The following is a 13,082-nucleotide window of genomic DNA, read 5'->3' as shown; positions in this document are numbered from 1 at the left end:
GTAGAGACCACTGTGATTGAAAGTAAAGGTGTCATGCTGACCACCCATACAGCCGCTGGGGTCACTAAAAGGTCAAATACGCAAGGATAGATACAGACGGCATATCTGGATTCGCCCATATATGGTCATGTTTGAAAACAGTTAAGGTGGAAAACAATTTGGAGAAAACTTTCTAACTTTCTAAACTTTCTCTAATTATTCAAAAACTACTTTAACAAATGCTGAATTATGAATATAGTTTACTAAGTAAAGATACAAAGACATGGAGAGGAGCAAAGTGGTTCAACAGCCCATAAATATATAAATAATGGAGAATCGTGCTAATGCAAAACACTAGCTAGCGCTTGCTACAACTGCTGTTTTTTCGCTTCTGCTGAACAATCTGCTGTGAGAAAACATCCATATGGACCCGATTTAGACTTAACTTTATTTGTATGTGATAAATAAGTTAATAATTCACCATAAAAATGTCTAAAAACTGTGAAAAACTGAGTTTCCCAGAAGATTCTATTTTCCCCTCGGCAAAGCCACGCCCTCTTCTATGACGCGATGCCATCTGTATCTATATCAACTTTTTTTGCCGCATAATGCACATAATGCACCTTTAAGTATTTTTTTTGACAAAGCAACTCTAGTAATTTCTGACGAGTAGTACTTTTATTTAAGTAATGAAATGAAGTACTTTTCCCACCAATGGCTGTTTGTAACCCGTGTCACATGACTGCCCACATGCTTATACTCTATATTGCGAGCTAAAATAGTACATGTTACATAAACAACCCGACTAAAACCACAACAGTAGCTAATGCGATGCTAACAAATCTTTCTTTACAACATTTATAATTCTGAAAATACATTTCAAATTTGATCATTCAGCTCCACTTCTCCTCGGGGACCGTCTTTGTTCTCTTCAGCTCGTATCTGAAGTCGGGCCACTCATCTCATTACAAGTAATTACCAGCTCGAGCGGCACACCGAGGCATTTCTCTCAGTCGGAGGCCCGAAATTTACCGGTTACCAGTCGCCTGGAACACAGCGTTAAACTACCAATTTCACCCTGACATAGTTAACAAAATTATACTCACTTTCCCCTGGTTTAATATTGTTTGTCATCATAAGAAATGCCACTTCACGGGTTTAAAATGATGAAACCTCAGACATGATCCATTCAGATGAAGTAATAAGCAGCATTTGTCTTCTCTGTAATGTTTGAACAACTGGTGATAAGTTCCACTTTCGCGAGTCTCTGGAATGATTCGATTTCAGCTGATGACAAAGTTGATGTTTGGTGAGCGCGCACACGGGGAGCGGAGGGCAGCCCGGGGCCCATCTATAACAGTTTTATGTGTTGTTTACCAGCGGCTGGCAGAACAGAATGTCCCCACACCTGTGACCGGTGCGGCAGAGCGGACAGACAGCTCAATGTGCCCACCGAGGTGTTCCGTTATTATCCACAGCTCCACCGTCAGCCGGGGCAGTAACACCTCCACAGCCTCATTATATACAGATGATGCCCGCGCGACAGGCTATTGTCCAGGAGATGAAAAAAAAAGAAAATGTTCTCCTCTGCTGAGGGCTTATTTTACTCTGCTTATTTTCAAAGAGCGCGAGCTTCACAGTCATGGGGAGAGTTGTCTCACAGAGGCCGTATTTCCATTATGGCAGCTCTTCCAAACAGAAAGGTGGTTTGATATCAAGTACGGTGCACAAACTGAAATTGTTCAAAATAGAGCTGTGGGGCAAAAAAAATCTTATCTAAATCAGTGTGATTGGGATTCAATTTGTAGTGATAATTAAAAACATCGAGATCCAGTTCACACCGGTGCAAACTGAATGAGGGAGAGAGAGAGTTTGTAGAGATCTAAAGACCATCTAAGACCACATAGAAAAGGAATAAGAGGACGTCATTGCATACATCTAGCCTGGCTAACACCAGACTAAAATCACAAGTGATATTTAGTCTGGGGACCACCAATTCATTTTCTCGTAGGAGAGGTGTGGTTTACGATCGTCCATACTCGTGTATTGGGCGATACGAAAAAAAAAAAAAAAAAGTCTCTTGCGTCTGCACGTAGCCATGGCCAATCGTATCATCGTATGAGATGACGTATGACGTACCCGCTGTAAACTTTTGAATATAAACTATTTAGAACAAGGTCTAAAGCTTGATCAAAAAATACCATCGTGTCTGCTGCTGTCACGTTGGATCCGTAAATAAACTTTTTTTTTAATTATCCGTAAATAAACTACAAGCTTCCATATATCGAATAGCGCGTCATCGTCTTGCCGTCCCTCCTCGCTCTGTGATTGGTTCCCAAATCCACCGGAGATGTCGGCCATGGTCCCCAGGCTGTTGTGCAGTTCGAAATAATTCGAGCGCACACAGCAGCCTGGCGTTAGCCAGGTTAGCATACATCAGGGGTGGGCAACATCAGGTCCAGGGGCCAAATCCGGCTCTCTAGCTTCGAATCTCTGGCCCTCAAGATGACAGAGAAATATTATTCCACAATCATTAGTACTTTAACATTAAACTACTCTAAATATGTGAGAAATACTGTCAGTTACTTCAACCCTGTCAAACAGAACACCCAATTAGGTCATATATGATGTACAACACTGACAAACATAATTGCAGCCTATGTGATTTGCCAATTGCAATCAATGAAACAGTGATTTCAGTTGAATGCAAATGATCTGTTAAACGAAAGCATCCACGCGTCTCCCAGGGCGACATCGGGCTCCACTCCACTCTCCAAATGAACTGTTGGACACCCACTGGTGTAGTTTAATTACTTCAGACAGAATCATGTAATTAGGCCACTTATCATAATAAGCGGTTACTAATGACGACACATCACCCAGGGCGAACATCAGCACCTTCATGTAGTAAAACATTTAGTGAAACAAAAGTGTTTCTGACTAAATAGTGCGTGGAGTTTGCCTAATGCCTAATGCCACTGGCAACGGTCTTCGTTCCGGGCGCTGCATGCGGACTTTTCAATGAATTCACTCTGGCAACAACAAGGACAGACAATCCAACCATGTTTGAGCATCACATTTTCTTCTTTCGACTCTGGCCTGTCTGACCACTACTATTCACTACAGCGTATTTCAGACATTCCACAATCAGTCACTCACAGCCTTATGCTTATTATTGTCTTTCTAGGCAAATGTAAGTCACCGTCAAGGTCAATTCAATCCCACGTCAACTACTTATTCTGAAAATGCAAACAGAACACACTGCATAGAAAGCACTATTCAAAAATATATGTAGATAATAAGAAGTCAGAGCTCCCTGAAATGTACAACATTTGTGACAGCACTTGGCAGCAGACGGGAGTGAACTCTGCCAGCACTGAATATTTAAAACCTGAAAAAAAAAAAAAAAAAAAGCTTTGTAATTTTTTTTCTCTTTTGCCTTTAATGTCCAGCAGTGGAAAAGTGTGAATATTTCAAATAAAGTGAAATGTTTTTACTTGATAAAACATGTTTTACTATCAAATGGCAAAGGGCAGACTGCTTCCATGCCATTGTCATGATGATGATGGCGATTTAATCTGGATAAAACAATAGGATTGTTTTTGATGAATCTACAACTCTAAATGGTAAAAACATGTAAAACATCCACCTTTAACTATGCCTGGTGTAGCTGTGCCCCGCGCCCTCCTCCTCATCACCCAGTGCTTCTGAAGAGCTTTTTAATTACTGCAGCGCTCTGTAAAAAGGTGCCCACAGAGTGAAAACGCACTAAATGGTGCTCTTGCTTGAGCCCACAGAGCTGCCTGTCTTCTCGCGCACCTCTTTACAGCGCATTAATGTGATGATCACAGCTGCTAAACGCTGCGCTGAGGCGGACAGGTGCGGCGGCTCTGATGTCGGCCTGAAAACATGACAAGGCGCGCGCTCATTAGCTCCAACAAACAGTCCACAAACAGCATTGTTTTTAGTGTTGGGAACAAAGGATGAGGAGGTAAACTAGTCTCATTTTTAATCCTTCAAAGGGAGACTCATTTGTGGACCTTTGAGCTAGATCTGCAAGATTAATCACAAATATCCTTTCTCTATGAGGTATATTATGTATAAAACCATAGTTTACTCCTCCACAAACGCTTTAGAATATGAATTTAATTATTGTATTGATTAAGCAGTTCATATTTCAGTCTTCTCTCAAATGTAAAAGTGGACAAATGTGTACTTAAGAATTAAAATCATTCTTTTGGGTGCCTTAGCATGTAATCTTAGCTTTTTGTTGTTGTTCAACCCTGACTTAAAGCAGTACTATCTAACTCATGCCCCTAGAGGCCATAAGCGCCACTGCAGGTGTCGTAGCATGTTGCGGGTTTTTTTTTTACCCATTAATTGTCCGTGAGAGTAAATACTACGCTGACAGAAAAGACAAAGGGAGAGAGGGATATTGTACATCCAATTACACAATGGAGATATTTTTTTTCCCACCCAAACTTGGCTGTAAATACTGTTTCAGTGGCGGTAGCCGGCAGTTAGCTTTGCCCATTAGCCTGTTAGCTTCTTCTTCGTGATTCCATTATTGTGCATGGGTGACTCCGACCCGGTGGCAATTGTGGTTTTCTGGCACCAGGGGGAGATGAAAGACCCCTCAATAATCCCATAAACACTTGTATTACCCCCAGAGGGACTACGAAAAGGATTTATTAAAGGTACACTGTGTAACATTATGGACTATACTGTTGCCATCAATTCAAACATGCTCCTCATGACCAGCTCAACACAGATAATACTATTACTGCAGTGGGTAATCAAAGAATGGTTATGGATAAACCTGTAACCTGTTTAAATCTCAAATTCTGCTGACTTTAGTCACATCTCCATGGAGACGAGCTGGAGACATGATCACTCTCAATAAAGTTACAGTCATGTCTTTGGATAGGTGAGCCGCTCACAGCAAAAGCTCATGTTTGTTTGCACATTTATGAGGCATTCTTCATATCTGTCATAAAATAAATGCTCGTATTTCAGTCTTATTTAATGGATAAAATTCTACACAGTGTAGCTTTAAGGTAAACAAGTTACTTAGTACTGCTTTAACCAGGATAGTCCCTCTGTGATTAAGAATCTCGTTTTCAGGTGAGTCCTGGGGGAGAGCATGCACACTAGTGATGCGCGGGTCAGGGTTTTTTTCAACCTGCGGGTCCCGCATTTGGAGCAGGTTCTAACCCGCCCCGGCCCGCCCCGCAACGTTGTTCTATTTTTACAGCCCGCCCCGCCCCGCTCCGCAACCATTAAATATTACGCGTTACAAATATGATCCGTATGAACAGCACCGGCGTGTCATACCATCGCCCACGCTCTCTCTCTCTCCCAGAGCGCTGGGCAAGAGGGAGAGAGGAAGAGAGCAGAGGTAGACCTAACGCGAAGTCACACACAGTCGCAAATACGGTGGAAAAGAGGAGACATGAGCTCCACAAAAGCGTTCTCTGGATCACAAGCTGCAAAGCGCTGCTTGTTTTATGACAATCTGACGTATATTTACGCCAAAAACCTGCTGTAAAGACGACGGAATAAGCCCGCGACCAGCATTTTTTGACCCGCCCCAACCCGCCCCGCGATCAAAGGAGCATTTCACGACACGACCCGACCCGAACCGCGGGCAGACAACCCGGCATCACTAATGCACACCCACACCCCGCACAGAAAGGTATAGCCAGGCCCCGGAATCAAACCTGAGACCTTCACGCTGTGAGGCACAAGCACTAACCGCTGCGCCACCGTGCTGCCCAAAAATGTGAAATAATGCTTTTGTGAAGAAATAGCAACAAGGAGTTAGAGACTGGGCTCAGGATTTCAAATTGGCCTTGAGGCGCCCTCTGCAGGCAGCAAAGGGAAGGACGCATCACAGTGAAAACAAGCTTTCATTACGGCATGCTAGCAATCTATGGCACCATGATGAGCGCAGAATGGGTCCGGATGAATGATGGGCTTGAAAAATGTGGAGTTTTGTGTTCCTTTTATGACACAGCGTTATCTAGAAAATACAGATCAGTGTGCTTCAAAAGTACAAAAAAGAAATAAAACACACAAAGGAAGTGAAAAACATGTAAAACTTTCCCAATTGACTTCTATTTTATTTGGCCCCGAATTAGTATTTGTTGTATTTGTCAATTTCCCAATTATACAGTTTTTGAATACGTTTTTTTTTTTTTTCCTCAGCCCCAAGTATCCATGGAATTGAACCTGTGGGGCTTCACACATCACTGGAGCCTTTTGCTAAACATCCCAGAATTCCCCCGCTCTGCAGCCGCTCCGTGTCCATTCTGTTTGTCCCCTCTCCACATATCTCTGCTCCTGTCTGCTGGCCTTATCGGCCCGTGTACCTGTGTGTGGGTGTGAGACATGCCCATTCATTACTACAGGAGCCAGGGACCGCGCATCTGACACCGGCCTCCATTTGGACAAGATTACGTCTCCTGCGCCCCCGTACATCTTAATGTTCTCCAGCAGGGGGGGAGCAGAGAGCGGCGGCACAGCGCCCCCAAGTGGGACAGAGCGATAACGCAGTCAGGTCGGAGTGAGGAACAGGTGACGCGGAGACGATTTTTTGTCTATCTTTTAATTCCTTTTTTTTTTAAATACATTTTCAACTTTCATATGGTTGACTAAATCTATATTCACTCTTCAAACTGTGAGTAGATATTTGTATTGTCTTTTTTATACTTAATAGATGTCAAAAATCTCTGTAAATTGACTCCATTAATGATATTTTACGTATGTTTGGTTTAGATTTTCTTTTGTTTTAGTCTGCAAAAGCAACAATAACTGTCTACTGACAAATCAAACTCAAGCTGCTGTGGTACATGTATGAAGTGGTAAGTAGTGTAACACTGCCATCTAGTGGAGGAAACTAAAACTCCCTTCATTTTCACCGACTCTTCAGTAAGTCACGAATTTAGATAGTGTGAGCTCAGTGATGTTGATATCAAATATGATATCAAGGATGTGGACAGTGTCTAGTAAAAGTTCAAAATCAAGTAACTCAACAAGGTCATCAATTTTTAGGGCCCAAGCAGAGGCCAAAAGAGCAGCTTACAGGCAAAAGAGACGGTGTTAAAGGAAAAACATAAACTGTAGAAAATGGCTTTCAAAGAAAAACAGTACCGGGACAAAAAAGAGGAGAAATAAGGAAGAAGCTTGAGGCGGTCAAGCTTAAGGCTGAATTGAAGCTGCAGATGCTGAGCTTGTTGTCCTGGAGGCCTACAGTGATGGCATGAACTCATACTATGTATCAAGAGCAAAGCAATAAACTACCACCAAAAGTTGGTGCAAACTGCAACAACTCTTGACAAAACGGAAAGTACACAAGCCAAAGAAATCACTCCTGGGTCATTCCGTGTGGTTTCATGAGGGGTTAGGGACTATCGTGGACATTCGGACATCCAGACACAGACATATGGCTGACAATGGTCACTTTCCTCTAGCTCAGTGTAGATCTGCCTCTGAAAGTAAGGCTTTGTTGACCTGTCATTATCTCCACTAATTCAGTGCAAACTATGCACTGAAACTATCTTTCTAAATAGACCTACCAAGTGCAGAACATTTAAGATAGTGTGGGAAAGGGCCTCTGCTAACACTTTATTGACTTATATTATTTATAGCTGAGAGATTGTGGTTGTCGTTGAAATATAGCTTGGTAAATAGTATGAGAAATGAAACATACTGCAGGTCTGTTATTCAAACAGCCTGCCACAGGTCTCACTGGTTTTTAACTTGTGCAGAAACTGGGATTGAGGCTCACTAACAAAAGGCTCACTTTTGTTGTATGATATTTTATGATTCTTTTTTTTTATTAATCGGAGCAAAGATAGTTCTTGTTAGGCATAAAAGATTCAGACCAGTTCCACTATTAAGAATGAAGTTACTAACAAGGCTATCATAAGGATATAACTGGACTTAACCAATGTCATTCTTTCGTTTGTGTTGAGGGCACAACGAAGATGTGACAAAAATCGCATTAAAAGTTAATTTTAAACTTAATTAGAAGATTTGTATTTATTTATTTTATTTAGAAGTCATTTTCTATTTGTACAGCTGTACTTGTACTTGTAATTGAGTACAATTTTAACCATGAAATTGTACTTTCACTTCAGTACAAATTTTCTGTACTCTTTCCACCACTGGTTACAGGAAGGGGCAAACTAATGAGCGAGTAACAGCGACTCAATCATTAAGATCTCTGAATTATTCACGCAAATGTCCTAAAATTGCATGCAAACCGAGAACCAAACTACCATGAACCACTACCGATTAATTTCCTAAAGCAGGGGTCCTCAAACTACGATCAAATCCGGCTCGCAAGATGATTGAAACCGGCCCCTGACTCGTAGAGAACAAATCCCTGAGTATGTCAAAAAAGTAAGTCTCTAGCCCATTCCTGTGCGGAGTTATGATTGTGTAACTAAATAACCAGTATACTCATTCCAGCCACTAGGGAGCAACTTAAATAAATAAAAAAGAATTCCACATGTGTTCAGCAGGTTCACTGAGTGTGGTGTGAATGAATGACCAGAGTGAACTTTGAGAAACTTGTGACACTGGCTTGTAAAGTACAAGCTGTTATTACTTTGGTCATATTACGCAATTATGTTTTATTTGGTAATAAAAATAAATGGAATACCTGTTGTATTTCAAATTAAAACAAAGTGTCAAGACTTGATTACTATTTTTGCAAACCACTACAGCTAAACAAAGATGTGCCTGGAGTAAAGTGTTGATCTTGTGGATATAGTAGTACAGTACTAGTGGGTGTATCATGCGAGTAATCTCTACTTCACAATGAGGCCCGCTGCATTTTGGTCTGGGTCATACAATACATGTTATAGCCAACCCGGCCTGGCCCCCATCACAGTCAGGAACGATAATGTGTCCACCAGAGAAAAAAGTTTGATGACCCCTGTCCTACAGCGTCCATTCATGGTTAAAAACGGGGTAAATGCGCCATGTTCAGGATTATTTCGGTTGCAGTAAATGAGTTCGTGACTCGCTGTTGTTAAGATCAGCGTAGTTAGAAATGTTTTGTCGATAGTAATTTGACACTGATGTTTAGCCCAATGTGAGAGACACCTTTAACTTTGAGAAGAATGGTGCAAGAATGTTGTAATCAGTGGTATACGACTCGTGGCCCGTGTCTAGTACACGGGACTTATGTGGGGCGTGTTATCAGCGGTGATGTCATTCAAATACTGCCTTCTACACCCTGAATAACCCTGAATAACCAGTACCGACCAGTGTTTAAGCAATGACTAATGCACTAAGCATTGGTTTCGATTTCCAAGAAATGCAACAGATAATTTTCTAATTCCTAAAGTTTCATTTTTGTAGGAAAAATTTAAAAAGACCTTATTGTGTTTAATGTGGGCTTTGCTTCATTTGTAACACAAAGATCACGTACTTACCCCTGTAGTGACGATCGTCTGCAAAAGACAGTAAAGTGCAGATTAAAAACATGAGCGTCAGTATCATCGGGTGTAAACATGAGCGCTGGGACCTACAGTGGCACACCGGCTTGGGGCTGTCCCACTTGCCCATCTTGTTGCACTGTGTGGAGTTGCGTCCCACCAGGATGAAGCCGGGCAGGCAGCTGTAGTTCAGCGTGGTGCCCTCCACTGGCGGTCCCGAAGGCCACGACGTCACCCGGCCGTTCTCCAGGGACGTCCACATGCGGGGACACTGCAGCACTGGGGACACGAGGCAGAGGGAACTTCAGGTTACATTTATTTATTTATATGGTCAGGGAGAAGATGGGTCCTACTCGCAAAATCTGCTATTTGGCCTGACACACAGTTTTCCATCGTGACATAGTATGTTCGTTCCTCGAGGTAGGATTTGAACCACTCGAGAGCCTTTCCAGAGATTCCCACCCATGGTCCACTGTGTCAAATACAGCACAAAGGTCCAGCAGAACTAAAACTGTGAGCTTGCCTGCATCTGTATTTAGCCTGATGTCATTTGTCACCTTGATCAAGGCTGTCTCAGTACTGTGACTGTGACTGTGAGGGTCTAAAGCCCGACTGAACACGTCAAAAACATGATTTACAAGGAGAAAGTCTGTAAGCTGGCTGTAATCCACTTTCTCCAAGATCCTATGAATGGCAAATTCGATATAGGCCGATAATTATTCATTTCTGTGGCATCAAGACCACTCTTCTTTAGCAGGCTTAATGACAGCTGTTTTTAGGGCCTTTGGGAAAACTCCAATCTGGAGGGAGGTGTTTACTAAATCAGTGAGTGGTTGTGACAAACTGCTCGGCACAGACTTTAAAAATCTAGTGGGGAGTTCATCCAGGCAGCATGTACTTGAGCTCAGACCAGAAATAACATCTTCCACTATTTTGTTAGTGACCGGTGTATACTGTAATGTTTAAGCTCTAGGACTCCTATTGGTTGAAGTGTTACCATTTGTATTGAATAATTTTGAGTATTTTTAATGGTTTGGACCTTGTCATTAAAAAATATAGCAAACGCATTGCACTTTTAAGTTAGTAAGAGATTAATTCTTGGGGCAATGGAACTGGGGGGTTTGTGAGTCTGTTTACTATGGCAAACATAACACGAGAGTTACCATGGCAATTTGCAATAATTTCAGAAAAATACTTCTGGATCTGGTTGGTCTGGATGAACACATGTAGCTTTTCTCTTATAAATTTCTTGCTTATTTTGAACCATCCTAACTCTATCAGGGGCTATTGCGTCCAAGACATTTAAAAAAAAAAGTTACAAATTTAACAGATCATCAACATTTGAACAGGGGGTATCTTATCATCTAATCAATCTAATCATTTCTCTAAACAGTTCCCTTGTTTTGACATTTATGAGTCTTTTCTAAAGACTTTTCTCACCGCAGACCCAACTGCTGGCTTGGGCACAACAGAAAGTTCATAGAATACACAGAAATTATCAGATAACGCAACATCAACGACATTTACATTTGAAATAGTAGCACCTTTCGTTATGAGGAAGTCCAATGTGTGTCCTCTGTTATGGGTGGGGCCAGTCACATGTTGTGTTAAACCAAATGTTTCAAGTACAGCATTGAGTTCTACAGCATGTCTGTCATTGACTACATCCACATGAACGTTCATGTCGCCCCTCTGATTTTGTCTTGTTTCAGACATAAAAGAGGCATTTAAAAATGAACTAATTATTAAAAAGAGATCAAGTCTGCAATCAATTTTAGTTTGCACTCAAATGCACTTCCTTTGTGTAATGTAAGAATTACTGTAGAGTTACTGTAAATGTATTTTTTGTACTTTCTGTGTGCATTTGAGAAGCCCTTCTAGGGATGGACATTGCAAATTAGCCATGGCTATAATGTTGTAGTGTGGTGCATTTTTATTGTTCACACAAATCCCTATCAAATAAATGAATAAATAAATAAAGGGGGGGTACTCTCAAGCAGAACAGCATTCTCTGTGTTTTTGTCCAACCATGTCTCAGTCACCCCTCCTGGAAACGCCACCTTAACATGGTGGAGGGGTTTGAGCAGCTGAATGATCCTGGGAGCTATGTTGTTGGGGGCTTTGTGCCCCTGGTAGGGTCTCCCATGGCAAACAGGTCCTAGGTGCGAGTCAGAAGCCCCGTATGAGAGACCAACAGGCCCGGTTTGAATCGTGAGGCCAGCCTTCCGTGAACCCACCACCTGCAGGAGGAGCCATAAGGGGCAGTGCAATGTGATTTGCGAATTTGAAAATGGATGGATGGGTATCTCAGTTCAAAACATGTTAGAAAACAAAAAAACACACACATCCAGTCTGAATTAGTGTGCAGGATCAGAGGGGAACACAAGAATGAGGAAAAAAGGTGTCCTCACAACTGTATAGCTCCCAAAAATAGTTTTATTACTTACATCAGATGTAACATTTCGGGCATTGGCCCTTCCTCAGACATGACACACACACCAGTTCTTATAGGGTGTGTTTGATTAGTTAAAAACATAAGTTAAAAACATAAAATCAAGATTATGAAAAGAAATCAAACATTGATTAAAAATGATTTTAACTTAGTCAGACTTGACACCACATTTTGCCAAGGGATGTGCACAAGATGACTCTGATCTGAGCGCCTAGCTAAAAAGCAACCGTTAGACCTCCGATGTTTTCTAACCTGAGTAACCTGTGTTTTATGGGAAAAGCACACTGTGGCCCGGAGAAGGCAATTGTGGGCTGGACTGGCAGAAAACATTGGCCCGGGAGTTTTGGGTCCAGACCAGCCCTCTATACCCCCCTCCACAATTAGAAAAAACATCAAAAATAGTAATATAGAATAAAATACTATTGAGGTAAGCTATTTTGATGTAAATTATTGATTAGAAACATACCACCATCAAGTCCATCATAAATCAGTGCTTTAGTCCAAATAATACTGTGTCATTCCACAAATAGCTCCAATAGCACCAACGATTCAGACGAGTTGTGAAGCAACTATTCAAAGTCGAAAAATTGGTCATCATCGAGGCCATTAGCAAAACCCTTAGCAAAAACTTGAGGCTTTATATAAAAACAATATAAGTTACAAAACAGAGGACAATGCTGTTTCTGGCGCCTCATAGCGCTCACCATTTTAATCTTATTGTTTACAACCTGCTGCAACATTTGTAAAAGTACTAAACAATATTAAAATGTGCACTCCGTTACTAAGGTTCCTCTGGCAACTGTGACACAAATAAACTTCACAAAAACACCCAAATGATCACGCTGTAGATTTAGGTAATGAAATGGTAAAACTCACCTCGGAGTTAGGGGGTGTAGAGAATGGCAAAAACCTAATCCTTTCAATGGAAACCAGAAGCTTTTTCCAAAGAAGGGCTAGTCACCTGACAACTCCCAACATGCTCTTCTTTGCATACATTTGTCTCAAAATAGAAGTCTGGAGTTCTCTGGGTCCAAATCTATTGTCACATAGCAAATATGATGTGGGGGCATGAGTCATTTTATATCCCATGGCTCATTATGAGAGTATCTGCGAACCATAACTAAAAACAGTGACAACAGAGGGGTATAAAAAGGCACCATATGGAGCTAGTGGAGGAGTTGTGCAACTACATCGAAATAATG

The 13,082-nt window shown here is 41.6% G+C and overlaps 1 protein-coding gene across 1 annotated transcript in view; it reads right to left on the bottom strand.

Moving 5' to 3' along the window:
• gabbr1b (gamma-aminobutyric acid (GABA) B receptor, 1b) overlaps window positions 1-13,082 on the bottom strand; it is a 247,609-nt gene that overhangs the window by 217,657 nt on the left and 16,870 nt on the right. Inside the window, exon 4 of the mRNA XM_079571221.1 lies at window positions 9,504-9,707. Coding sequence (XP_079427347.1) covers window positions 9,504-9,707 — 204 coding nt within the window. The remainder of the gene's footprint in view (window positions 1-9,503; window positions 9,708-13,082) is intronic.

Source organism: Gobius niger (assembly GCF_951799975.1).
Source record: "Gobius niger genome assembly, chromosome: 14".
NCBI lineage: Eukaryota > Metazoa > Chordata > Actinopteri > Gobiiformes > Gobiidae > Gobius > Gobius niger.
The sequence above is the reverse complement of the archived record's forward strand: the minus strand, read 5'-3'. Positions and strand labels throughout refer to the sequence as shown.